Raw genomic sequence first — 27,499 nt, 5'->3', positions numbered from 1 at the left:
TACTTAGCTGGGTTTTGCAGGGACAGTCTGAAATGGAGGTTTCTTGTACTTCCTTCACAGATGTCTGGTGTTGCAGGTAGCACTGGTTCTATCAGTAGGGAACAGAGAGCTTGTTCACCAGTGTCACTGTTTATATGATATTCCCTGTAATCACTGTTGGACAAATACTCGTAGTACTGTGCTGGAATTCTTTGTTCATCTCAGGCTTTCAAACCTTGGAATGGGTGTATTTTTTACTGTTGCTCAGTATTAGCCTGGGGTCTTCTCTAGTTTATTCTCCTACCTTGTAAAGGATTCTGAAATAATAGACACATCTGCAGTTTTTGCTTTTATTCTCATTGAATATTGAAATAAAATTCTGTTTTCTAATGGATATGTATCACAATGATTTTACAACGATTGCATGAATAGAACACTGACCCTGGTTAAATAATGCCAAGGTTTTAATATTACCAGAGGAAACAAAGAAAATCTGAGTGTCAGTTGACAATCTGATCCTTAGTTTGTCCTTTTGTACTCCTACTGTAAATTTTATGCAAAGGTCACAGCAGAGCTACTTCACAGACTTTAGTAACCTTTTAGTATTTACACCTTTTGTAGATGCTGTAACTACATAAACAGAACAGATTGCTTCTGACACTCTTACATAACAAAGAACAGAACATTGCATATCCAAAAGCATTAATCTCAAATGCATTTATCATCTAAATCCATATTTCACAGTGCAGATTTGATGCGTTTAGTCATAGAAAAATACAAGCAGATTTGTGAACAACTGTGTGAATGAGTACAGTAGAACTAGAGTCTCAGTTTCTGGTTTACATATATTGTTGGACAAATAACAAGAACATTGATTAACAACGTTAAAAATCTCAGTGAGGGAAGAGCTTTGTGTAGAACTAAATGCAAATACCTTGGCTGGACAAAATTGAGTTTTTCAGAACTGTGGCAAACTGTCTTTACTCACTGCTTTTCCCAGCTTTATTTGTATGAGTAGACACTACTTTCTGAAAGGGAGCACCAAAATTATGTTCATTCTTCACACTGAAACATTCTGCTCTTGACAAACTGTTGAAAGTAAGCTGTGAATAACTGATAAATAGGGTTAATAATTTTTAACAATGCCTCAGCTGTAACAGCAGCATTGTCAGGCTGGTGCTGCACCAGTGTGAAGGATTTGAAGAAGGCAATACTGGTACAACAAAGTCGGATAGTAATTCTTATTTTTATGCTGCAAACACTGATTTAATCACCGGTTTTCTCCATTAAACTACTTTATATCGACATCTTTCATTTTTCTGTCCTTTGAAGGTGGTAAATATGATTGCCATTTTATCCATTTTTGTTATAAATGAAACAGACTTCAGAGCGTTTGGCTGTGCATCAGTTGCTGGAATGCTGCCATACACTAATGCAGACTCCCCACTGTGAGCCCAGTGAAGAATTATACTTTGATTCACCAGATTGTATTAAATAGTCCAGCTGTTGGGATTTGAAAGATAGTTACCTCCAAAGTGAAATAAAAATGAACTTGGCATTTATGGCTTTGACCATCTTTATAGTGTTGGGCAATCAGCTTTTCAAAAGTAGCACTTTTAAAAATAACCCTCTTCTGGTTACACTGCTTTAAAAAGTTTAATTTGCTGTAACATTCAAAATACTCCATCTTGTATTTCTCTGGAATGATTGACAACTTTTGCATAAAATAAGCATTATTTTCCTTTTGAAATCACTAGCTTCTGATGATAATCAAATGAGTCTGAAACGGTATCTATTAGTGCCAATTTCTGCATTAATTAACTTATACCAAAATTCTAATGTTAGAGACAATTCTTGTAATTAAAGCTTGAACATGGAATTTCATTTGCTCTATCCAGCAAGCTGAGTAATTTTTTTCTGAAATGGAAAGTGCAGCAACTGTTGTTTCTGTGTTTATCTTCTTGGTTTTAACCTGTTCATTTACTCTCTCCCCATCAGGTGGGAGCTGGTGCAGTCCCCACCCAGTGTTCTAATTGTTGAGTGGGGTGACCTCTTTATTCTTTGTCATTTTCTTTAGGACAAAGACTGTCATAATAAAGGGCAGTTCATGGCAGATGGATCCTGTAGCTGTATTTCTTTCTCTGGACTCCAGTTGATACTACCTTTTCCTCTCAAGAGTGTTACCTTACCAATATGAAAGACTGTTCCTTATAAATAAGCATGAAAATCTAGAAAAATAAAAGGAAAAGGTGGGGAGTGGGGGGAGGAAGGCTCTAGACAAGCCTGCAGTGCATGTAGGACCTTCCAGATTGAGGGATTTTAGCACCAGCTCAGTTTGGGCTCTGTGGGTGTGGATTGTGCATCCATACTGGGAGGTAAGGCCCTTCCTGAGGATGGAGCAATACAATGAGCCTGCCTGGCTCCGAGCCCACAGCGCAGGGAGGATGGCTCTGGTGGATCAGGCTCTGGAATGCTCAGGCTCTGGAGGCTCAGACTCTGGAAGGCTCAGACTCTGGAATGCAGGGTGCAGGAGGCACAAGCCTGTGCTCTCAGGCTCTCTGCCCACCCAGCAGGGGTAAGGTGACAGTGGGAACACCCCGGTCTGCCACTTGTTCAGGTCAAGCATTCCCAGTGTTTGCCATGTTCTCTGCTGGTGCATTCCAGCTAATCTAAGGATTTGCCTGCATGTTTTCAACACCAGTACAAAGCTTCTGAATACAGACAAGTGCTTTTAGTATTCATAGGCTGGTGCCAGCTTTGACAACCCGGGTGTCTCTGACCTTTCCTTCCTCTCCGCTCAGAGGCTTTTTATCCACACGAACCCATGCACTGCAAACAATGGTGGTGTCACCCCATTTCTGCAGCACAGAGCATGGGTCAAATGCCCTTGATAGTTCAGCAAAGCCAGTAGGTGAATTTCCAGAAATGATTAGTGCTTGCTCCTGGAGAGACCAGCAGCAGCCAAGGGAGCACCTGGTTATGCTGTGCCTCAGTCATGCAGTACAGCCCCCAGGCAGGTTGCTCTGGGACAGAGATGTGGAGAAGCCATTTTTCAGTGCCTTGTGAGTTATTTTTCATCTTCCATGCCTGGCTTAGCAAATGATCCAGGAGGGGGAATGTGACTGCTGCATTTTGTGCGCCACTATCTGTACATAACAGCTGTTAAATCCATAAATCTATTTATTAGCTTAGCAGACCTATTTTGGTCATATGTGCTACTAATAGAAATGGTTTTCTGTGTTTTCATGCTGTTCTGAATATGTGCACTTGTCATTTGTATTTATATATTTATTCTTTTTCCTCTAGATCAACCAGTCACACAGAATTGACAAGGAAAGCTTCTAGCAGCGAAAAAGAGACAGAATCTGTGGTAGTTTTAGATCCTGTGTCCGCCAGTGGGGATCAAATGTCTGAAAACGCCCTGAACCAGAACAAAGTGAAAGAGGAAAAAAGCAAGCCACTACATAAAGAAACTAACGTTGGGAAAATAAAAGAAACAGATAGTTCTAGCTGTTAATTGTTACTCTGCAAGGCTGTACCTTTTGGGAATCGTTATCTGGACATGTGAATTGCTTAGGTGTGTTACTAGGGGCCACGGTCTGTACTCCAGACAGAAATAATACAGATTGAAATGGTCTTTTGTATGCAGTTTTTGTTACATGCACTGAAGTGTTAAATAACTGTGTGTCACTCAAAATCCCTTTCCCATTTTAATTTTGCAGGTATGGTTTTTAATTTCTTAGATAGTGATAGTTACCTTTAAAATGGATTTGAAGAGGCTTTTTTAACTCCTCTTTTATTGAGAAGATGCCTTGTTAAAGGTCTGTTCCAAAGCTTCCCAGAAGCCCCTTGCATCCCTCTTGAGCTGGACACATTTGGGTTAGACCCTGTAAGTGATTACACTCTCATCAGCTTCAGTATGGGGAGTGTTACTAATTATTAATAAAAATGTGTTTAGACACATTGCTCTAAAAATGTTTTGATATCCACTTAAACCAAGATCTTGTTGGTCCCCTGCCTGCTGTCCCCACACAGGGAGGAAATGAAAAGCACAAGCACAACCCTTCTGTCTCACATTGTCAGGGGGCAGGGACTGAAATGCAGAGGCAGTGCAGCATCTCACTGTGGTACCAAGACTTTTGGCAGTGGTAGCCAGAGTCAGGGCTTTGTGGGCTGGGACTGCTGCTCTCATTTGGGTTAAAAGCTTTGCAGAGGAGGACTTGCTCCTGGGTTTTGTTTCAATGTTACACAGCAGCTTTTGGACCTGCTGCAGCTGGAGTCTGTTTTTACTCCTGCACAAAAACAACTTGCCTTAGGCTCCGGTGGGTACGGGCTGCCTTTGGGATTCGTTCTAGGACTGCAAGTTATTGGGAATCATCAACATTCTGAGAACTCCCAGCTGAAAGCTCGCAGTGCTATGAGCCCTTGCTTTGAACCTGGCACACACTGGTGGCAATAATTTCTTTATTAGGTGACACTTGAGGTGTCTGTATTTGATAACACAAATCCCAGTTTCCCTCAGCCCTTATTTCCTATGACAACGGTGAGATAGGAACATCATTGATTTGCTCCACTGCCAATTCACATTCCATTGTAGTCTCTTTAAATTCAACACAGTATCTTATTCTTTTGTAATGAACAAATGGAATCAGGGATTTACCTAAAGATTGGTGTAACTGAAATTGGGTGGGCACGTACTTGAATGCACTTGGATTCTTTTTTATTTAATTATTTGAAACAGTGATAGTACTGAAGGATGAATGTTCTGAGTTTGTTGGTTTGGCTCTGCATGCAACTGTCTGGTGCTTTTCCTAAAAATAAAATGATAGTAATGAGTGTGGTGGTTTCACATCTATTTTGGTGGTTTTTGCATGTTTGCTACGAAAATCTTGGACTTGATCTAATTACTGAATTACATACAGTTCATAAACTTGCGGAAATTTGTCTCTCATTGATATTTTCATTTCTTGGGGGCAGTTGGTTCTGGTTGTTAATTTTTCACTTAGTTGTCTGTTACACTGAACTTAAAATGCAAAATTTCATATGTGTATTTTTTCCTCAAATTATTGCTACTGTATTATATGTTCAGATTTTCAAATTATACAAAACCCAGAAGTTTTTCAAGAAGCATTTCTTTTACTTAAACTGTTTTGTTACCTCGAACATAAATTATTTCTTTAACTTTTTTCATTGTTGCTTATTAAAAAGACTCCTGACAAGTTTCCCAGACCTTGTGGAAATGACTTGTTACTCACTGCTGCCGACTGGGGCAGGCTTCCTACTGATGGCAGTCACAGCTCTGTGCCTAACATTTGGGGTTTGCACTGATACACTTGCCTTGAGGGCTACAAATGGAGCAAAATCTCCTTTGCAGGCTGGATCTCTGAGCAGCATTGAGGGGATATGGGGGATGGAGCAGAGTAACAGTCAAGGCCTTTCTTTTTTTGTAAAATGTGTTCTGTTTTTGTTTGGTTGTTTGTTTGTTTGTTTTTTTTACTGTTTGTCAACAGCTTGCTCTTTGTATGGAGAGCGATTCTGATTTTCCCAAAGCAAACGTTTAGTTTTGGACTTAACACAGCGGTATTTGTTCTGTCAATTTGTAAATAGAGCACAGAATTTTGTGGTATTTTCAGACTATAGTCACTGCTTAGTTAATTTGGTTTCAGCTGAAGGCAATGGTCCCTGGGAAAAGAGAAGCCAGTATTTGCAATCTCTTAGAGATATTTGGCTGAACTGCTTGAAAATAAATGGATTTAGGAATAGTTAATATATGAGTTTCTTAGTAAAATGGTTTTTTTCTTAGAATTTTATCCTGAAGTTAATGTTGACAGCCTAGGTTAGTGTACTGTTCTCTGGGAGCTGAGCAGGCAGGCTGTGAAGCTGCAGGGCTGGCTGAGAGCTGAGGAGGCATCTAATCCTGCTCTGGGGCAGGAAGCACATCAGAAAGTTGTTCTGGCTGTGATTCTTCAGGAAAATCAACGAATTCAAGTTTTGCTTCACCTGAAATAGAAGGAAAAAACAACAGCTCATGCTTGCTGTAATGGGGTTTGTTGTTATATTCTTTGGTGCACACAGATGTTTTGAAAATGCCCCATGATGCTTACAAGACTTGAAACACCTCTAGAAGTCTGGTCCTTCTTTAGTAAAGAAGGATCACTTTGAGTACAGGATCAGGACATAGTGCACAGCGGCCTGAGCTGAGATATTTTTTGCATTCTTTTCTTCAGTGATCATCTCACCTTGCTGACTTATTTTTTTCCCCTGCACTGGTGCTCTTGCCAGAGTTCCAGCAGCTGACTCTGCCTCATCCCTACCTCATAAAAGCCTTGTCCCAGTGTCCATCCCATAGCCAGCAGTTCACTTACCACACAGGCTCAACAATACATAGTCGATAATCTATCTAAATGCAATTTTAAACAGTTTGTACGTGTCTCAATTTTTTAATTATTAATGCTAAACTTATTCAAAATTGAGATGAGTTGATCACATCTCTTTTGTTTTCTTTAATTCTGATATCTAACTGGATGACACTTAGCTGCAGTGTCAAAGGGCACCCACGTCCAAAACATTCACGGTGTATTAACTGACAAAAGCTGAAGCCTTGACTGCTGTTTTCAGCCCCTTGACAGGGATTTGTGAATCAAAATTTGAATTTCAGTTTCTTCTGACAAGTTTCTCCTAGCTGTGTGACTCCTCCTCCCCGCTGCCCTCAGCACCAGCTCCGTGCCGTGCCCCACACACGATGCCCACCCCATGGCGTGTCTCATGGGGGGACACGGTGTCTCGGCGCGGTGTCACTGCCAGCCGAGGGGATGCTGCTGGCCCCAGCTGGGGCAGGAGGAGCTGTGGCGGCACAAAATCGCCACCGGGGCTGCTCAGAATGACCCACAGGAGAGGGGCAGGCGATGGGAGAGGAGAGCCTGAGCCCCCTGCAGCCCCTCACACACCCCCTGGGGACTCCAATGGCCCAGTGTCACTCCGTGCCCTCGGTCGGGCTCTCCCGGGTATTCCCGGCTCCAGCCCGGCCAAATGAGGAGCTTGGTATGCAGCTCAGATCTGCTCTCACTACTGCCCTGCTGCTGATTTAGGGACTGGATCCTATTTCTGCCAAACGATTAACGGTGTCGGGGACTGTTGCTGTTTCATTTCATCAGATATAGGTCTAAATATTTGTCAGACTCGAGAGCCTTTGTTTAGACTATACTATTTGAGGAGGGAATATATTAATACTGCTGAGGCAGTTAAAATTCATAGTTCTATAATTATCTGACTTATTTTTGAAAAGTGCCTTCTGTGAAACTACTTTATTAGCAAAAAAAAAAATTCTATGTTTCTGTTTTTTACAATGGTTATTTATGAGCAAGGGGGGAGATTTCAAAAAGCTCAAAATATTTTCAATAAAAAAAAATTCAACTAAAAACTTTGTTCTATAGCGTGCATGTCAAGTGCTGCTACCCTATGGGTAGAATATTGGAAATTATTACAAACAAGAGGGTAAAATGACTTAATTCTGCTTCGTGTTTCCTTTTCTTAGGCATAATACAATTCCTGCAAACCCCTTCCTTCCTTCCTTTATTTCTTTCTCTCCTTGCCTTTCTGCCTCCCCTTCAGACTGCATGTCTTTATTCTGGCTTGATTGATACCTGAGCAAGTGAGAAGTGGCTCTAATGAACTGTTAAGCATTTAACAGTGCCTCGGTACAGTGTAAAAAGAAGATGCAGACCCTGAAACAGGAGGGCAGATGCATACAAGTGGCTAAGGCTGAATGTGCATCGTCTACTTGGGGTTTTCTTGGGTTTTATTTAAGGCTTACCCACGCAATTATAGCTTTCCAAACACATTTTCCTGGAAATGTAACATACAAAAGAGGGTTGTGAAATGAAGTTTTGTTAGCAATATATGTTTCAGGCCTCGAGAGAGGTGGGGTATTTGGCCTAAAATTCCATTTTGGCAGCTTTTCGACACATTATATGCATGGTTTTTTGTTTTGTTCCTTTTGCACCGTGGGCTTCAAGACTACAACCAATTAATTCTGGGGGGAAAAAAGCTTAATGTAGGCTACTCCTCAAGAAGGGGTCCATTTTAACATTCAGTAAACAGATAATCCATTAGGACAACAATATACATTGTGGCAAGTGCTATCCTAGGTTTTTTTTGTCAGCCCTTATTTATAGCCTTTTGATTCCGCTTCCCTCCTGGGGTGCAGTTTCAATCATTCTCCCTCCAATCTTTGTGCCCGTATTCATGGCAGGCTGAAAACAAAGTAAGAAAGAAGCTCGTACGCAGCGTTCCATTCGCGGCCAGTTCCTCCTCTATAGCCAGCAGCCGGTTGTATTTGGCCACCCTTTCTCCGCGGGACAGACCTCCCAACTTGAGGAACCTGGCACCCAGGCCCACAGCCTGCAACGACAGTGGTAAAACTCCTCACTCCAGCCACTGAAGTCATTCCCGATAATTAAACACCGTATCCTAAGTCTAATTCACCACCCTCATCTCTCCGCAGAGAAAAACGGGGAAATAAAACCTCTCAGTGAAAGGTTTGCCGGATGCAAACAGTAATTTTCCCTGGCATCTGAAAGGAAATTTTATTTGCAAAAGATTAAATATAGCAGTGTTAAGAATATTTGCTTAAAATGTTGTTACTACGCAGGAATGTTTTAAGTGACTCACAGTTTTTTATAAACTAATGCCAGCAAATGGATCATACACACTTTCGAATATACTCCCTGCTTTGGCAAATTTCCTGTGTGCTCTCTTTAAATTCAAAAGAATAACCACTCTCTGTGGGGAAAAAAAAACCCAACCCAACCCTCTAGAAAAAGCCCATTTTGTAAAATGTTTCTTTCTCAAGCACAAAAAGGCTTTCTCCTTAAAAAATAGTACATGTTAAAAGCAGTATTTTTGCAATTCCGCAATTGAACAGCTTTCAATACTTCCCAGATCCACGAGGCTCTCATCTGAAGATTCTCCATCTGGACTTCCTAATATGGTAATATGTCTTTGACCTATATATAACAGGAGGGAACACCTTCATTAGAGTATATTTTATGTATTTGACACAGAAATTGTTTGGACTTCTCATTTTTTTTTTTTTACCCTTGGGCTATCCAAGCTTAAATACAAACAGGAGTAAACCCCCCCTGATAAAAAATGTAAACTGTATTAGTTTGCTACATTAGCATTCTGTTTTATTTTCAGAGGGATAAGGGAACATCTAACATCCTGTTCTGGTCTCTGTCTTTCACTGATCTGTCTGATCAGGCTGGGCTATTTATTTTAAATGTCTTCCTCACTATATTAATGATTTTTCATCTCTTCAAAGAAGAACTTACCATCCTGACTGAATGAAATCTTTTAGTTGCTATTTACTCACTTTGATACAGCGATTCTGGGTGTTTTGAAGGAACAAGAAAAAAATTAGGCTATATTAAATTTGTCCATCTATTCCTTGAGTATAAAAATGAATAAAGAAAATGTGATACAAAGAGAAATCTTACACATGAAGCAGCACAGGTCCTTAATACTTATCACAAAGGCTCAACAATACACAGTCGATAATCTATCTAAATGCAATTTTAAACAGTTTGTACGTGTCTCAATTTTTTAATTATTAATGCTAAACTTATTCAAAATTGAGATTAATTGATCACATCTCTTTTATTTTCTTTAATTCTGATATCTAACTGGATGACACTTAGCTGCAGTGTCAAAGGGCACCCACGTCCAAAACATTCACGGTGTATTAACTGACAATAGCTGAAGCCTTGACTGCTGTTTTCAGCCCCTTGACAGGGATTTGTGAATCAAAACTTGAATTTCAATTTCTTCTGACAAGTGCTTTCTAAATTAGAAGTGTCAATAATTAAATAAAAACATGTACTATTTACTGGTGTGGCTTGTAAGGTTTGGTTTCAGCCTTTCCCCCTCTGTACTCACCATCCAGAATTCCAGTAACTTCTATGAGGTCTGACACCTTGGTTTCATTAATGTATTTTAGGACAACACCACTGCACATTGCTATGTTTATGTTTTGATCAGTTTTGAGCTTGGAAATTTGTGTGGCAGCATCTTCAGCAATCAGGTAGCATTTGGAACCGAGGGCCTGACAGATGCTACTCCACTGTTCTCTGTCCTGCGTAAATGAATTGAGCAAATAATTGATGTTTAAAAAACTAAACTAAATGAAAACTCTAATTGAAGAGCTAAAAATTAAACAATAATTTTGGTTTATTCCTAAATATGCCCTTCATATAAACATATTACATTTTATACTGTCTGTTATACTGTTTAAATCTGTCCACCTAAGAAGAACGTACCACTTGGATTTTCCTTGGGTTTTAAGATTTTGCTAGAAAACATAAATTTTAAGTTAAAAGTTAATCAACACTGTTTGCACAAAATACAGTTAAAATATTTAAATTAAGTGTAGGGGTCTGCTATTTTGATTTCCCTCCCGAAATTTATTTTGTTTTGATGGAGCATAAAATAATTTTTATTGGTTTATTCAAAGGACTAATTTTTGTGTTACTATTTCAAGTGTCAGTTGTTTGAACATAAAATAACGAACAGGAGACATAGACTCAATGGCAGGACCCATAGGGAACAGCAGAATACAATGCTCTCTTTTCTAGCAAAGCTCCACTTTCAGGGTCTTTGTTTCTTTATTTTAATGCATTGTCCACATGGTACATGGTCCAGGCTAAATAAAGGACAAGGATATGTAAAGAATTTGAAAGAAGAAATTGACGAATTAATTCGCTTGCTTTGTGTCCACAGAATGCAAAGTTCTCACATTAAAAACATCTCCACTTCATAATTCTGCCAGTGGTTATTCTTGGTCTGTGGAGCAGTTTTTTGTATGTATCTACTTCCAATCAACATCAGGGGCTATTCCTGTATGGATTTCAAGCCTGTGCATAAGAAAAAATGAAGTTCTTGACACTTGAACAAATGTTTAAATTTAAGCACTGAAGTGGTCTGGCAATGAATTATTGAATTGGTACCAGAACTAATCCTCAAGGATCTAATTATCAGAGGCAAAGATGTGGCATGGGTAAACCTTGGAGTTTTGGGAGGAGGAGGAGGAGGAGGAGGAGGAGGAGAAGGAGGAGGAGGAGAAGGATTTCCCTTAACTCTGTACTCAGTTCCCAGCTGCACTTCACTGTCTGCTGTAATTCTCCTGCTGATTCTCATCTTGAAAATATTTTCCTTCCTAAGAATTCTCAGGGAAGTTTGAAGCCCTGGCAGGAATGGGAAATAACCCGGTGTTTTGGAATATGGTAATTCAGAGAGTCAGACTGAAACAACACAGGGAGGCAAGGCTAACCAGAGTGAGGTAATACTGAACACAGTTATTCAAAAAATGAACTTTTAAAGTTCCAGTTAAAGACAAAATCAGATGGATTTTACAGTTCATCAGTTTTAGAATTATTGATTCAGGCACTGGGCAGATTCACAGAGCCAACATAATTTTGCCTCTCCCTTCAATCACAGCCTTTGTGTTTTGTTGATGAAAATGAACTCCCTGTATTTATTTTGAAGAAGATAAAGTGAAATTTGACACCAAAAGCAAATTTTTATGAAGTTGTGCAACGGCATAATCTCAGCCTACAATTGTAGATTCTGCAGTCATTAAGTTTTTACTCTTTTCTTTAACACATGTAAATTTAACCTTATCTATAAATACAATTTATTTTATACATCTATAGCTTGATATCATGCTTAATATTATTGTGTTTTATTGTTATAGTTGATTGGCCACACTAATTAACTCCTCTAACTTTGATCACAGAGGTAAATACAGGGTGTCTTACTCCCACTTGAAAAATTCTGCCCAGCAATGCTGCCAGTGACAGGACTTTGGTTGCAAATATCCACCGCAAAGAACTGCAGCAATAATATATGCTAGTGACTTTTTGGCTAAATATACAACAATGTTCAATTTTTTGCTTTTCCAGCCCAATATAATATTGCATTACACAATAATTTTGGTAATACACTTGAATTTTACAATTTCACCTTATAATCTGAATAGTGTTCATAAAGAGGAAAATGTAATCAAAAGAACAACAGTTCATCAAGTAGAATGAGAAAAAAAAGCAAATTCTTGTAATTCTTGAAGGTATGTGTACTGACTGTGCTGTTCATGCCAGGATTTTCCATCAGAAATTATCTCAAAAACAGTGAAAAATTTGGATCTTGACAATAAAATATATTCAAAGGAACTGTTAGATGCATTTTCTAGTGATATTTTTGTGCTTAAAAAACTTGGAAATCAGAAGCTTTGTATTTTACATGTTTTGTAAAAATGAGAAAAGGTCAGTGATATGCCACTGAACAGTACCATCAGTTTTTAAAGGACTGCACTGCGGTATCTTACCTCTTTTCTTAAGGGATCTATTAATGCAATAATAAAAGGAAATTTATTAATCATTTCCACATATATGGCAACCATTTCATCAGGACTTTTGAATGTTCCAGTGAGAATTTCATATTTTTCTTTACCCTAGAAAGTAAAAAGCATAAAAGATAAGGAAAGTAAGACCCTGAAAAGCAGAGTGCACACATCTCTGTTAAGGCAGTGGGCTGTGTGTGCTTCAATCAGGAATTCACTCATCTGCTCCATTCTGTGTCTGAGTTGTTAGCACATTGTTACAGAAAACTCTGCCCAAAATGACACCGTGGGCTCCAGTGGGCTCATGCCAAAGTCCCTGAACAATGCCACTGCCAAAGGAAGAGAGATCTGTTGCAGCATTTTCTAGGCAATGCTTCCAGTTTGACACAATTAGAGCATGAAGTTAACAATATTTAACATTTTTATTGAATCTCGTATGAAAAAAATCTCATTTTTCTCTTCCAAAAACAAGGGTGATTTTTTTCCTCATTTTCATAAAGAAAATATCCCTGGGGCAAAGAGTGCTCAAAACCAAGATACTGCCTCTCCCTGACTCTTTCCCCTTTAAAAAAAAAAAAAAAAAAAAATAAAAAAAAAAAAAATAAAAAAAAGAGAGAGAGAGAGAAAAGAACATGTTAAACCCAGTCTCATCATTTTGGGAAGCACAAACTGCAGCCAGGGAGGAATTTTAAGGGCACACTGGGAAACTGTGCCAGGATATCCACTGCTTTAGTGGCTTTAACAGTTCAGTCACAGAAAGTTACAGAATTACTGGTAATTCAATGGTTAAGATTTTGCACATTCTGGTACAGGACACAGATATCACAGCCAGGAGAGTAACTGCTTTCACAAAAGACATTGGTAATGGAAGCTTTGGCACTACAGAACACCCAAACACACAAAAGCTCATGAGGTACTAAATGGAATTGGAAGTTTCTTTTTCTGCTTAGAGAAAAATCTGACTGATCTTGGAATAAGGGGCAAGAACTGTAAGACTTTATCAGGAGATAAACAGATTTTGTCAAATAAGAACTGAAATTAAAAATTTAATGTTGATGCACAATGAGATGGGCACTAATGTGTACATAAACATACCACAATAAAAATACATGCAAATGTTAGGATAGTTTGAAGAAAACAAGAAATGTAGCTTAATATAATGGAAAAACAAGAAGATTCAGCCAGACACTATAAATGCAGAGATCATTCTTTCCATTTGCTTGATTGCTACCTTTAAAAAATGGAGTTAGGAGTTTGTAGGTGAGTTTGAACATAACAATAAATAATGTTAACAAACAGCTGCATTTATTTTAAAACCCAAGAAAACCAGAATTGAAAAAATAACTTACATAATCCATTAATTCATGAGCAGCACAATTTAATGCTACGTATATGTCTGTTCCTAGCTCCAGACCTACATTGTTGCAAGCTATTTGCATTTGGAGTAGCAGTTGTTCTAGACTATCATATCCTGTTGTCAGGCAGCCTAAGTGTGATATTCCTTTTAAGGTTGGTCCCTGAAAGCAGAACAGAAATAATCACTTTGTTTACACACAAATATATTATACATATTTATGGGTTGAGTTTTTTCCTTTGTCATTTCAGTCTGCATTTAGTCATCAAATTACAAATTTGTTCTCAGAAATCTCCTTGGCAGTTTTAAGGACAATTTCCTCAAGGAAAGAGGGATTATCAAGTGCTAATGAGTAGAGAGCAATAGTCCTTGGAAATCTGTCTAGTCATGCAGATCTCAGTCTTGTATGGCTGGCACTGGTTTAAAAATTTATTTTAAAGGCACTCTTAATAACCATAATGCCATAAATGCTCTGGTGCTATGGACCAACCCTTTGCCACAAAAACATATCCTCCACTTTAAATAGCTTTTACTCATTAATCCTCAACTACAACATTGATATCAACTCTGGGGAGTGTTCAAGAAACCTCAAGAATCTCCCAAGACTCCTGGAAGGAACAAATTTCATAGAGTGGGAAATACCTCCAGCCCAGTTGCTTCAGGGACAGTATTGCTGGACATCAGCCACAAGAAGCAGAGTTATATTGAGCACGTATTTCACCTATTTCCTTCTCCTGTCAGTTTTTCTGTTGGTTTTCCAAACACTCATTTACTCATGTAAAGTCTGTGAATTTTGGATTATAAAGGTGCAGCAACAGACACCAAAAAAAATGCTACACTTCTTCCTGCACTTCAGACAGAGGTTAAATCTGCAGTTTTATGTGGTTTTCAAGATGTTCATATGCTGTGGCTTGTTACATTCTATTAAAAGCACTGTTTATCTGTATAAAAACATTTTTCTCTGTCTAGTTTTTACTTCCTTAATCCAAATAAGTTCTTTTTCACTGCCTACTTTGTAATTTCTCCTTTTTTTCCTCTCACAAAAAAGTTCAAACTAACATGGTGTTTTTACCAGTTTTAAATTCAGTTTCACTACTGTCTCCTTTAGTTTTCTCCTACTGAAATAAATGGATTTTTTTTCAGAGAATCTTGTCTATCTTTTACAGAAATATTCCACCTTTTGACTGCAGTACATATTGTGGGACTAATATAGAAAATACCCACCAGGAAAACATTGGCCAACATCTTGATGATGAGTTTTTTTGTTTAAGCAACAATAAAATAGGAAAGCTTTTGTTCATCCTTTTTTATGCTTCATAACAGTAACAATTCTCACCTCATAATATTTAAATCATCTCAGAATGAAGAGCAAAACCTGCATGGCATTTCCATCCCACTATTTGGAAAACTCATCGACAAACTACTGGTTTTGAAGGGATAAAAGAGATCATTTGAGCCATATAAAATAATGTCCTGTGCAATATTCTGAGTGCTGCCCTTTAGCTACTGGTTTGTATCTGCCATTATCTATAACCTCAGACTGGACCTGGGCACTGAATGCAGCAGGATAAAGAGGGGAGTTATGCTCCCAGGGTTAGGAAACAGCACAATCCACAAGTCTTACAAGTAACAGTTTTATGGTCTCCATGATCAAAAGTTCTCTGCTGGTGCTACAGGCCTGCAAAATGCTCATTTGGATAAATTACCAGGATTTCTATATGAGAAAAATTACCAGATCCCAGGAATTTCCCCCTATTTCCTCTACTGTCCTCCAGGAAGGGAAGGTATAGTCAGAAGAATCTAAATTATTATGTAAAATATGAGCATTTGGAATATTTAAGTCTTGCCTTGACCTTTCCAAAATGGCAATGTAGATTAATGCTTCCTTTCTTAAGAACATTTTAAGTTCCCTGCTGCTGTTAATACCTTGTTGAAGGTTTAGAGTTAAAATCTCTTTTCTTACCAGACTTTTTTGTGCTTTTCCTTTCTTACTGTCTGTTTGTGGACCAGACTGTTGGAATGAAAGCAGACAGAAATCAATTCCATAGAAAAATACAAAGATCACAAAAGGAAAAGAAAAGAAAAGAAAAGAAAAGAAAAGAAAAGAAAAGAAAAGAAAAGAAAAGAAAAGAAAAGAAAAGAAAAGAAAAGAAAAGAAAAGAAAAGAAAAGAAAAGAAAAGACTGAATTTTGATCAAAAGAGATTGTAAATATTTCAGTTAGGAAATAGCTTTATTTAATATCTTAATAGTTTTATTTTGTGGTGGTTACTAATTTAAAATATTTATTTTTATGTGGACATCTGTCCAACCATCATTTGTTTTTCAAGACATTCTCAGCCAGCCCATCAAAAATACAGGGGATCTCAGAAATGAGAATCCAGACTCTGTACCTGGAGAAACAATATTGCTTTTCCAAAAGCACATGCACACACTGAGATTGATTTAGTGCTACAGTAATAGCACTTGGAATAAAACATGTTATGTGTGAGAGGTGTAGCAAGGTCAGAATATATATTGTATATGCCCTCTGATACCATTCAACTCCCAATATATTTTTTGAGGTAAACAGAAAGCCTTATGCTTAAAACAATGTTTTGTTCTAAATTTTCTAATTTAGTATCACCAAACAGCCAATGTTTTATTCCTCTGTCAGAGATACACATCCTCTATTCTGTGCCATGAGCCTGTAACAGGGTAAGTGTTCCATGGGGATGTTTAAAAGGACAATGGTAGTGAAAAGATCAGATGAAGTACATCTCACTGGAAGAACACAATTTTTATTGTACCGTTTTGCCTGGGGACTCCAACAGCCTTGTCATTTCTCTCTGAATATCCAGAACTCTTTCTATGCCCTGAAATTAAACACCAGTAATCTTCAAAAGAAAGTTATATTAATTCATTTTAGAAGCTTAAATCAGAAGAGAAACAACATTTATTCTAAATGCAAATTTTAATACAAAGTCTTCAAAAAAGCCCAAACCATTACAGATTCCTTAACACAATCTCTCCATCCACAAAATGCAGTCAAGTGTCCAACGATAAAGGGTTAGTAGCAGTGGAATGAGCAGGAATATTTGATTATGGGCTGTCAAGGGAAGCAGTCTCCTCCCCAAAAGTAGCCCTTCAGATACCTAACAAGTAAAAAATATCTGGGACTGCATTTATATCTGAGAAGTGGGAAGGTGATAATCCTTGTTCCCAATTTTGACTCTGCCTAAGACTTCCTAAACTCTGACAAGACAGAATACTTCCAAGAATCAGGAAAAAAAAATCACTGTCTTGATTTTAAACATTGGAGAACACTTCAATTAAACTAATTCATTGCTTTTAATGCAAGGCTCTTTTTCCTTTTCAGCTGAGCTAGTAAATGTTGAGTGCAAACTTGGTAAAGCACGTTTCAGATTCTCTCAAACTGTGCCAGTAAAGGAATACTGAAGGGGGCAGAAGTCAGTCACAGCTGGCAACAACACAGGACAAACAGCTTCATGTTCTGCACTGCAGCAAACACCTTCCTCCTCTCCCATGGGCCCTGGGAGGCATCCTGCCTCTGAATGGGGCAGAATTAGTGGCCTTGTTAACAGCTCGGGGGGACAACCCAGAAAAGTTAAAGGAAAAGCAAAAAGAAAGAGAATCGAGTTCAGCTATTTGTTCAGGTCACCAGCACACAAAGTAGAAATCACAGCCCTAATGGAGGCATCTTGTGCAGATACATTCTTAAATGCAACACATGGCTAAACAAAAAGAGAGAGGGCTGATCCCATCTGTCTCACCCATCCTTCTTGCTCTTTGTATTCCCTTCTAGGGTCACAATTTCGTTTTAAAGCAACTCATTCCCAAATATCTTATGCTTTCCTGTGAATTTGTTACGGGTTTTGTGGTTTTGTATGCTATATCAAACAACTGGTAATATTTATAATCTACTAATGCAAAATTTATTACTGCGTAACACAATCCCTTGACATCTTCTTCAATGCATTCATTTTTTCCTCTATACAAAAATCCATTTTTAATTTAAATCTTCATGGTTCTTCTTTTAAATTACCTTTTTATTTTATTTAATGTTATTAGTGTTAGAATTATGCCTAACATCTGTTAAAACTTTGGCCTTGTAAGCTAACAAAAAATGCAAAATATCATTTGTAAGGACTATATTGAAAACACCTATATACTTATGTACATATGTGGTTAGTATGATGTCTATAGAATACATTTATTTAAAAAAGCAAACAGTACCTGTCTGAATGACAACTCAACTGGTGGTATAAGCATAACTTCTTTGACTAATTTCAGTTTGGTAGGTGAATTTTTTTCACAGTACAACAGAGTAACCATTGGGAGTGGCAGAGTCATTTCTTCAGGTGACTCCTGTAATTGGGAGTGCCGGGTGAAAATAAAAATGTAAAAATCAGGATTATTTCTGATATATTTTAGTTATGGTACAGAGTTCAAAAACTGCAAACACCAGCAATGGTGTTAAGGGCGTACTGTATGAGGCACATATAATAACATTGCAATAATTATGATAAGACTGCAATAATTATGATAAGTGGGACAAAATAAAGGAAAAGCCATGAGTACCTGATTGTGTTTCAGCAGTGCAGTGTGTAAGTACAGTGGGATGTGGAGAATGGTGGCCCCAGCCTTTGCTATGGCAAGTGATGTTCCCCCAATGGCCAAGCTGCCACACAGCACTGGCTCAGCAGGTTCTGCAGGTGGGATGGGTTTCACTTCCACTAACACCTTCTTTCCTACAACACACAGAGTAGTAGCTAAATATTTTCTTGGTTCTTAATATCTGCTTATGGATTGGAGTTATGTGCATAAATACAGTATTGTCATTTCGGGGTGTACTCAATGTACTAAAACCCAGTAATTTATTTTTAAAAAACTTAATTCTGTCCACTGTTTTATATGGAACGACCTTACAATCAAGTAGAGTATTTGTCCTCACTCTGGTTTCAAATGCATTTCAAGTCTGTTTCTTTTGGAGATCTTTCAGCCACTGAAATATGTATTTTTATTTATCTGTGTTTCAGTTCAGTAACATTATGTAATTTTTCATAAGGTTCCTTTCAAAAGCATGTTTTCAGTCTGCTTTATTGTGCTCCTTAAATGCTCAGATTTTGATTAAAAAAAAGTGAAGATTACATTATAACCAGATTGGGAGTACAAAACTTGATTTCTTCTAATAATGACTGTGAAAAAAAATTCAGGCCTATTACAATTGGAATTCCCAAGGAGAAACAGGTCTTTTAAATATCACACATTAAATTTCTATAAGAATTTTTTTCCCTTTCAGATACAATAACTTTGTCCAAAATGCTTTAAACCAAGCAGTTCCCACTACCATATTTATTGCCTGTAGTGCTTACATGAACACTTCCAGGGAGCACCTTCTGAAGCTATAATAAATCATCTGATTCTCAAGAACCATTGCACTGGGGATTGTTTGGTATTGGCTCCAAATAGTCAGGCACTGAGACTAACAATAATATCACAGTCAATGCCACAATTAGTGAAAAGACACAATAGATGGATCAGCAGAAGCTTGACTGAAGTATCAAATACACCACAATGATATCTGGATGGACCTGACAACTGGAGAAATTAAATTTCAGGTCAAAGGTGAATGTACTGTGCACACATTCAGCATATGAAGTGGGAGGTTTTTTACTCACAGTATAGTACAACAACTCATAACATGATAGTTGCAACTAAACTGATAAGAAAGAATAATTTGCCAAAAATTTCTGCCCTTCCAACAAATGACAACAACTCTTTTTTGTCTGAGTTTAATATGTAGATGGAAATAACATGATGTTTTTCCCTTTGGGTTGTTTGGTTTTGGCCATGTTTTCTTACCTTGTTTTTCTAGTCTCACACTATTTTTTCCTTTTTCCTCTAGTAGTGTTTGCTTACTTCCTTTTACTCTACACTATCCTTCACTCCCATCTCACCCTCTTCTTTCTTTCTCTTTTGCTTTTCTCTATATTTCCACCTTTTCTCAGTGTTAAAAGGAAACTTTCCTTCCTCTTTCAATTGTTTTCAGCTTCTATCTTAATTCTATTTCCTTTTAACCACTCAGTTCTGTGATTTCCTTTTCTTTATCATTTTCATTTTTATTCTTCATTTGCATCCTCCTCCATTCTTATTCCTCACTGAAGAATAATAACCTCCTGTCTAAACCAACTGTAAAACAAAGGCAGAAACTCTGTTCAACCAATGCATGTGAATGATGAGGAAACTGTATTTTCCCCTCCCTCATCTTGCTGCAGAAACTGCTGTGATCAAAAAGGTCAGGAGAGAGTAACCAAACCCTTTGAACATGAGACAGGGTGTTTTTTAGGACCTTTATAAATATCTGTATTGCAGAAAATATTAGAATTAAATAAAGTAAAACCTTTTCCTCCCTTTTTTGGCTGAGATGCTGCGACTGAAGGGCGCGCAGCAAGGGTAGGAGCGACTTTTTCTTCTTCTTCTTCCTCTTTTTTTTCTTCTCCCTCTTGTCCTTCTTCTTCTTGCTTTTCAGTTTCCTTTTTTTCTTCTACCTTGTTTGCAAAGTATTCACTGAGGGAAGAGGCATAAAAATGACTGAGTCAAAATATTGTTAGACATATGACAAGCAGACAGAGGAGATGCAGGCTGAAGAACATACTAGGAGGTAGATTAACTGCTTGTACTTGAGCTTCTGCCATAGATAACCTGTCTGAAGCTGGAGAAGTCAGTAAATTTATCATATTGTTCTTTTTTGGTAGTCATCTGCAACACTGATTGAACAAAAAGGACCACAAGCAAGCACTGCAAACCTTAGCACATGCTTTGTACATTACACAGGTTTGAAAGTCAGCTCTGAGGAGACAGCCTGAGCATAAAGGATTTATTTCCTTTGCATGGGTAGTAACAGATCCTGTCAGGACCTCATGACATCCATCAGCCTGGCCCAGGTTAAGGCAGTAGGTGAGTTGTACACTGGTTATTGTCAACTGCAGACTCAGAGGTGGCTGAATTTCAATTACATGCATGAAGTGAAATCTTCACCCATGGGTCACAGAAAGCCAACTCAGGCAAACTAAGTATGTGAGATATATAAAGTAGTGTAAACAATGCATTTAAATCCTATTTAGACTCACTATCCAACTGAGTCCTTATTCCCTTTATCAAGGTTTTCCCAAATCTAGTCCATGTGGAAGGCAATTAAGTCTGTTTGCCACAGCCTGTGTTCAGTGTTGCAGCCCAAAGCAGCATGCTTTTTATATCATATTATACAAAGCAGGAAATAGTGTAGTGAAATTGGTCTGAGACAGACATTAGATCCTAAAAATATTTTCAAAAAAAGTAGGAAACATTGCATATTCTACATCTTTCATTACAATATAAATTAATGGTGAATATTTCAAATATTCAAATGCAATAATTTTCATAATATGCAAGACCTACCCAAGCATCTTATCAGCTTGACACTGGTCAGTAGGCTCCAAGTCCCTTAAAATTGTGCTCAGTGATTCGTCCACCCATTCCACAGCAGTATGAACAGAGGCATGTCTTTCTTTCCCATCAGCTTCAATTGTTTCAGGTAGAGCATTTTCAGGTATTTGAGAATGAGTAGCCATTACAGTGGAACAAATCCTCTGAAAACAAACAAACAAACAAACAAAACAAAAAAGAAACAAAAACCAAACCAAAACCAAGACAACGTGAAAGGTTTAAAACACTATTTAATTTCTAACTTGGGAATGTCATTTGAAAGACTAAGAAGTATGTCCTTACCAACTATACAAGTACATATCTACAAACCTATTCGCTCCACTTGTCTTTTCTCATCCAGCACCTTCTTTTTAGGCTCTTAAACTTTGGTAATCGCAGATGTTATTCAAGGTTTTTGACCTAAAATTATAACTACATAGGCAACTCCCTTCTGACAGATCTGCCTTATACATATATTATGCTATCAGAATATAATGGAGTTATTTTAAGGACCATACAGTCATTAGGGCACCTTTTATTGCAGCTGTTGGTAGCCTGTTGTACCATGATTCATAAGCATTCACGTTTAATGCCATCCCTCATAATCAGTTACTTTTGTCTTACTTAGGTAATTCAAACCCTTCTGTACTGATGAAGAACAAATGATATTAAGAAAATCCACTCAAGGAAGACAATTTATAAATTTCCCACAGTTGCCTGCACATGCCAGTATTAACCTTCCATCCTGTGAATGAATATCTATGAGGTTACACATAATTCAAGAATTAAGTGAACCAGAGTTTTACTGAGGGTAACTAGAAATAATTCCTCCACAACAGCTAGAGCTGTGAAGATGTAACTTGAGTATTTCAGGTTGGGGAAGACATGAGCCATCAATTCTGCATTGCAGGTGCTAAATGGTATGTTTGACTTTCCAGTCACCCACATCAACCAATTAGCTGTGTGAAAGAAGTGCCTCTATCTGTACTGTCTTTCACCTGTACTGTATTTTCCTGAAAGTGTCACACAAAGAGAAACATAAAGATCTGAAAATTAAAGAAAAAGGTGAAATGAAAGTGTAAGGTTAGTATGGGGTGTAAGAAAACCTACATGATCATTAAGACAGAAAAAAAAATATACAAAGACATACTATCAGATCCCACCCACAAAATATTGCCTAATTCCTAGAAAATAAAGTTTTCATAGCTACTGCCACTGTCTAACTTTTCACTACGCCTTTTTTTTTTCCCAAGTTACAACACCCAACTGTTGAGTCACAAGGATTTATATCTTGTCGTAAGGATGGAAAATAAAACATTCCTTGGGATGTGCAAAGAGTTACCTCCTCAGATATTGTCCTAGTAAAACAAATAAAACAAGAAGCAGTTCATACCTTCTCATAGTTTTTAACTGTACAGTATATTTCCACTTCTAATGTTGGCTGACCAACTCCATCAAAAACTTTTCTTCCAACTAATCTGCGTATTACTGGAGCTTTTGAAAATTTAGAAAGGTAGTTAGCCTTAAATAAAAGAGAAAGAACTGAATCAAAAGTCAATTTCCAGGCAATGAGGCTTTTATTCTATGAAATATCTTACAATCAAATCCACCACTGAAAAAATCCATTACGGGTCTCTTCCAACTCAGAATATTCTATCATTCTATGATTTATACACTCCATCAAGTTTTGAGCCTCTGGGAAAGGTGGAAACCATTACTTGTGGTGGCAGAGTCCTCATTCTTATTCCAACATGGTTTTTAATGGGCCTCATGAACTATTATAGTTCAATACATCCTAGTCTCTGTTTGTAGTTAAACACTAATGTTGGTTTAGAAAAAGGATTACGTTTTTACCTGAGGTTTCCACAACTTCCTTACTAGTTTCATTATTTAATCTGGTATCGGAGTGTCACCAAACCACAGCTTAACAAATAGGAAAACTATGAAAAACACTTGGGGCTACAAAGACGAGGAACATGCCAACTACCAAGCAAAGCAAGGAAAGCTTTTACCAGTTCCAGTCCCTTCCACTGATGACGGCAAAACACATGAAGATGGGAAGCAGTGAAATGAACAGAATGAAATGTTTCAATTCCACAGCCCCTCTCTCCCATCAAAGACCATACTAGATATATATATATATATATATATATATATATATATATATATATAGGGAGCTGTTCACTATTCTAGTATTGGCAATTCCAGTATCACCACTAATTGGGGTTTTATTATTACTACTGTCAACAATATTTCACCAAGCAGGAACAGATAAAATTGGCCTGATTCCTGACCCTTGCAGTGGGGCCCATTTGCCTTTCCTGAGCAGCTGCAGTGTGAGCAGCACCCGGCCCTTGTCGCCGCTGGCCGGAGTCACCACCGCTGAGCAGCAGTTCTGTTAGGACAGACAGCAGTCCATCTCCGGACTACTCTGTTTTGGTGTCCAGACAAGCAGAGGACAAGAAGCCCGGCCGCTGCCGACACCTACTGGGGGCAGCATCCAGGTGCCTCTGGCCACAAACACAGAACTATCGCAATCCTTGCCGGGCCAGGGGGCAAACCCCTGCACTGCCACCACAGAGACGCCACCTCCTCGCTGAGGGCAGGGCGGGAGGGGCCCGGGCACCCCACGGCCCCGCCCGGCTGCCTCCCCGCCCCGCGCTACCAGCTCCCCGTAGAGATCCTCGGGGCACCGCGGGAACAGGGCGTTCAGAGCCTCCTCCATGCGCTCCGGCACCCGGTGCCCGCGGTAGTACTCGGCCGCCTCCCGCCGCAGCCGCGCCAGCCGCGCCGCCGCCTCCATCGCTGCCGGGCAACGCGCCCGCCCCTTCCTGCGCTGCCCGCATGGGCTGCGGCACCCCCAGAGCTCTGCCCGAGGCTCTGCTCCCTCAGGCCCGCCTCTTCCTCCGCTCCCCGCCTGCCCCGCCGGGCTGCGGCACCCCCGGGAGCTCTGCTGGGCCCCACGGCCCCGGGGCTCTCTGTGCTCCCTCGGGCCCGCCCGGGAACATCCGCGTTGGGAGCAGAGCTGGTTCGCTTTGGCCCGGTGTGGTTCGCTTTGGCCCGGTGTGGTTCGCTTTGGCCCGGTGTGGTTCGCTTTGGCCCGGTGTAGTTCGGTCTGGTTCCTCAGACTTCCCTTCAGAGCCCGGCCATGGCCTTCCAAGTCAGTACGGCCCGACCGAGCGCTCCTCGGCTTTAAAAGTCTCCGAGCAACAAAACAGTGTGAGATTATGGTCCTGAAAGAGGACAGGCTGTGGTTTGGGAAATGTCTGGTGAAGACGACTGTGCAAAACGCCCACAGTGGCTCCTACGTTTGAAAGCTGTCCACTTTCAATGAAAAGAAACATTTCACGACCTAAATGATCATTTTTAGCCCGCAATTTCCTACAAAAACTTTCACTTTCTTACACTGTTCACTGGTAATTTTGTTGAAGTAACTGAAAATGGAGATACTTAAAAGCTGTTAGCTGCACACTTCCCCAGCTCTAAAATCAATATGTGTGGACCTTTGCTCATTGTGTGCTCACTTCTCCAGGTGGGGTGATAATGAAGAAAAATCCCTAAGGAATCATTTTCTTTTCCTTTCACATCCTTTAGAAATACTATGGTACCTCTCCAGAGATTTAAACCCTCTTTTTTTAAACGCTGTTTCCTCTGAAAAAGTTTCTGAACTGACACTACCTGTTCCTTGAGGAGAGTGGGTAGCTAATACCTCATTAGGTATTAGCTCCCTCTCCTTCAGGTATATATAAATGCTTCAGGAGGGGCTTGTGCAGTCAGAGGCTTGGGTGGCAGTGATCAAATAGTGCCAGATATTTGTCACATGCACAGGCTTGCCCAGAAAGCTCCAGTTTATTAAATATTCCTGGAAGAACAGTCTCCTGGAGGTAAATGGTGCTGGTGTGGTGGTCTCTGAGCATGATCTGGTTTATACTACCCAATGTGAGAGCTGTGCTTTCTGATATGTTCTGATATCACTTCCTTGAAGCACCTGGTTTCTGCTGGGGTGACATGGTTTGAAAGCAAAATGAGTGAGAGGCTCCAAGTCAGAAATATAATTTAATAAGAAGAAAGGTATAAAGGTAAAATAAAATAAATGCAATAACACAAAGGACCACTGACAGAGTCAGAATACAACCTGAGCAGGATGGTGGAAGCAGTCCAGGTAAGGTGCTCTTCTTGAAGCAGTGATCCTGTAGAAAGGTCTGGTAGCTCTGGTCCTCTGGGAATCCAGTAGGTAAGGGCTGCTTGCACTGTCCCAAATTCCAGATTATATCCAGGTGAGAATGCTTGGCTCCTCCCCTTGGGCGGAGCATCTCACAATGGGATGATGAGTTGTGAAGTGGGTCCTTGATGGCCCATTAAACAGAGATAACTCCTGGAGGAAGTTACCTGTGACTCATGGGCAAGGCATTGATGGGCCATTAGCAGAAGAGCCCAAAGGCAGGGGGGCTGGGAAGAACACTGCCCCACTTGATTTAACAGTTCATGAAGATGATGATAGAATGAATACTTTGTGTACATCCTACACTGCAACCCAGGACATGGAGACAGCTCCTGCTCAATGCTGACTTCCCCTTGGGACCCTTACTGATAGATCCTGGATTCTACATAGGCCAGCTCCTACTCAGTTCTGGCTTCCTCTTGGGACCCTTCCCAATGAGTCTGGGGAGTGCTTTGGGGACCTTTGATGGATTATGGCACCTCCTCAGCTGCCCCTCATGGGAATGTCCCATGGATGTGACCTTCCCAGGGTGGGGGGTTTGACAGCTTTGACAGTGTGTGTGAGGGAGGATGGGCGCTCACTGCCTCTGACCAGCCACGGCCCCAAAACTCTCCTCCCTTCTTGGTCTTGGGGCAGTGTGTGCAAATGTGGTCTCAGCAGATGAGCCTGTGGGCTATGGCTTCCCCCAGGCCGAGCCTGGCCCAAGCTGATTTTCAGGACAGCTGCTGGGTTTGGCTTTCTTGTAGATACATTCCTCTCTCTTAGTCTTGTTTCCTCATCCCTAGGCCAGAGGTTTCACTAGAGGACACGAAAGAACTACACTCACTCATCAAGTTGAAAAGTGAGGAGAGAAAGTTTATTATGATTTGGGGTTTATATAGGGTTTGGAATTTGTTCAGGGATTGGGGGACGAGAGTTAACACTTCTCTGACCCCAGTGGTTAACTTAGAAGTCTATCAATTTGTCCTTCTCCTTGGAAAGGAATACATGTTTACAAAATATCAATCTTTGTTTTTGTTACAAGCGAGAAAGCTCCAGTAGAAATGTGAAACCATCAGAAGGCTGAAAAATCAGGGCGACACAGAGGTAACTGAACAATAGTGTCACCTCGATCATATCTCAAGTTCTGTTAGGCAGCTCAAGTCACAGCCCAAAGCTGCAGGCAGGTGGAGGAGGGGTGGGCTTGGGTGTTCTCAGCTTCTTTATATAATTTTGCCATAAAGGCCAAAACTCCTCCATAAACCATTAACATTTCAGTCTCTGACAGTGCTGATGAGTCCAGAGCTGTTGTGAGAGTGCCCTGGCTTTGGATGGTGGGCTGTGCAGGCCATGAGGAACTGACCAGATGGACATAGCCAGGGAGTTGTGGTCAGTGGCTCCATGTCCAGGTGGAGGCCAGGGATGAAGGGTGTCCCTCAGGGCTCTGCCCTTGGCCCTGGGGTTCTTGGATGGCTTTGCCATGACACAGAGAGTGGCTGGAGCTCCCCCTCAGCACAGGGTTTGAGGAGACAGGAAGCTGAGCGTGGAGGTGCTGAGGAGAAGCACGTGGGGTGCAGATGGAGGAGAAGCTCAGCATGAGCCGGCAATCTGTGCTCCCAGCCCAGAAAGCCACCCATGGGCTGGGCTGCATGGACAGGAGTGAGGAGCAGCAGGTCAAGGGAGGTGATTATGGCCCTCTAGTCCATTGTTTGAGATCCTACCTGGAGGACTACATCCCTGTCTGGGGGGCCCAGCATAAGAAGGATGTGGGCTATTACAATGAGTTCAGAGGAGAGCAACTGAGATCCTCAGAGGGTTGGAGAACCTCTGCTTTGAAGACAGGCTGAGAGTGTTGGCATTGTTTAGCCTAGAGAAGAGAAGACTCCAAGGGAACTTTGAACCCCTGCCAGTACCTAAAAGGGCCCACTACAAGAATGATGGAAAGAAACTTTTTACAAGGGCATGTAGTGATAGAAGAAAGGGCAATGGCCTTCAATTGAAACAGATCTGGATTAAATATTAGGAAGAAATTCTTTACTGTGAGGCTGGTGAGGCTTTGGCACAGCTTTCCCAGAGACACTGTGGATGCTCCCTCCCTGGAAAGGA

At 39.9% G+C, this 27,499-nt stretch overlaps 2 protein-coding genes across 4 annotated transcripts in view; one reads left to right on the top strand and one right to left on the bottom strand.

Annotated features, from left to right (window-relative positions):
- SHTN1 (shootin 1) overlaps positions 1-5,063 on the top strand; it is a 56,331-nt gene extending 51,268 nt beyond the window's left edge. For all 3 annotated transcript variants that reach the window (XM_083866400.1, XM_083866399.1, XM_083866398.1), the window contains exon 17: positions 3,286-5,063. In XM_083866400.1, coding sequence (XP_083722526.1) covers positions 3,286-3,496 — 211 coding nt within the window. In that variant the 3' untranslated portion in view covers positions 3,497-5,063. The remainder of the gene's footprint in view (positions 1-3,285) is intronic.
- A 187-nt stretch (positions 5,064-5,250) lies between these two features.
- Positions 5,251-23,995, bottom strand: ENO4 (enolase 4; the record flags this gene model as incomplete). Its single annotated transcript, XM_083867017.1, has 14 exons — positions 5,251-5,979; positions 8,262-8,379; positions 8,926-8,984; positions 9,916-10,111; positions 12,359-12,484; positions 13,723-13,890; positions 15,691-15,738; positions 16,515-16,580; positions 17,962-18,093; positions 18,307-18,476; positions 20,129-20,295; positions 21,166-21,356; positions 22,586-22,714; positions 23,681-23,995. The coding sequence occupies 14 exons, from the start codon at positions 23,993-23,995 to the stop codon at positions 5,891-5,893; spliced, it is 1,974 nt and encodes a 657-aa protein (XP_083723143.1). The 3' UTR covers positions 5,251-5,890.
- Positions 23,996-27,499: the final 3,504 nt, after the last annotated feature.

Source organism: Zosterops lateralis, assembly GCF_965231275.1.
Source record: "Zosterops lateralis genome assembly, chromosome: 8".
Taxonomy (NCBI): domain Eukaryota; kingdom Metazoa; phylum Chordata; class Aves; order Passeriformes; family Zosteropidae; genus Zosterops; species Zosterops lateralis.
Note: the sequence above shows the minus strand (reverse complement) of the source record. Positions and strands in the feature narration are given on the sequence as shown.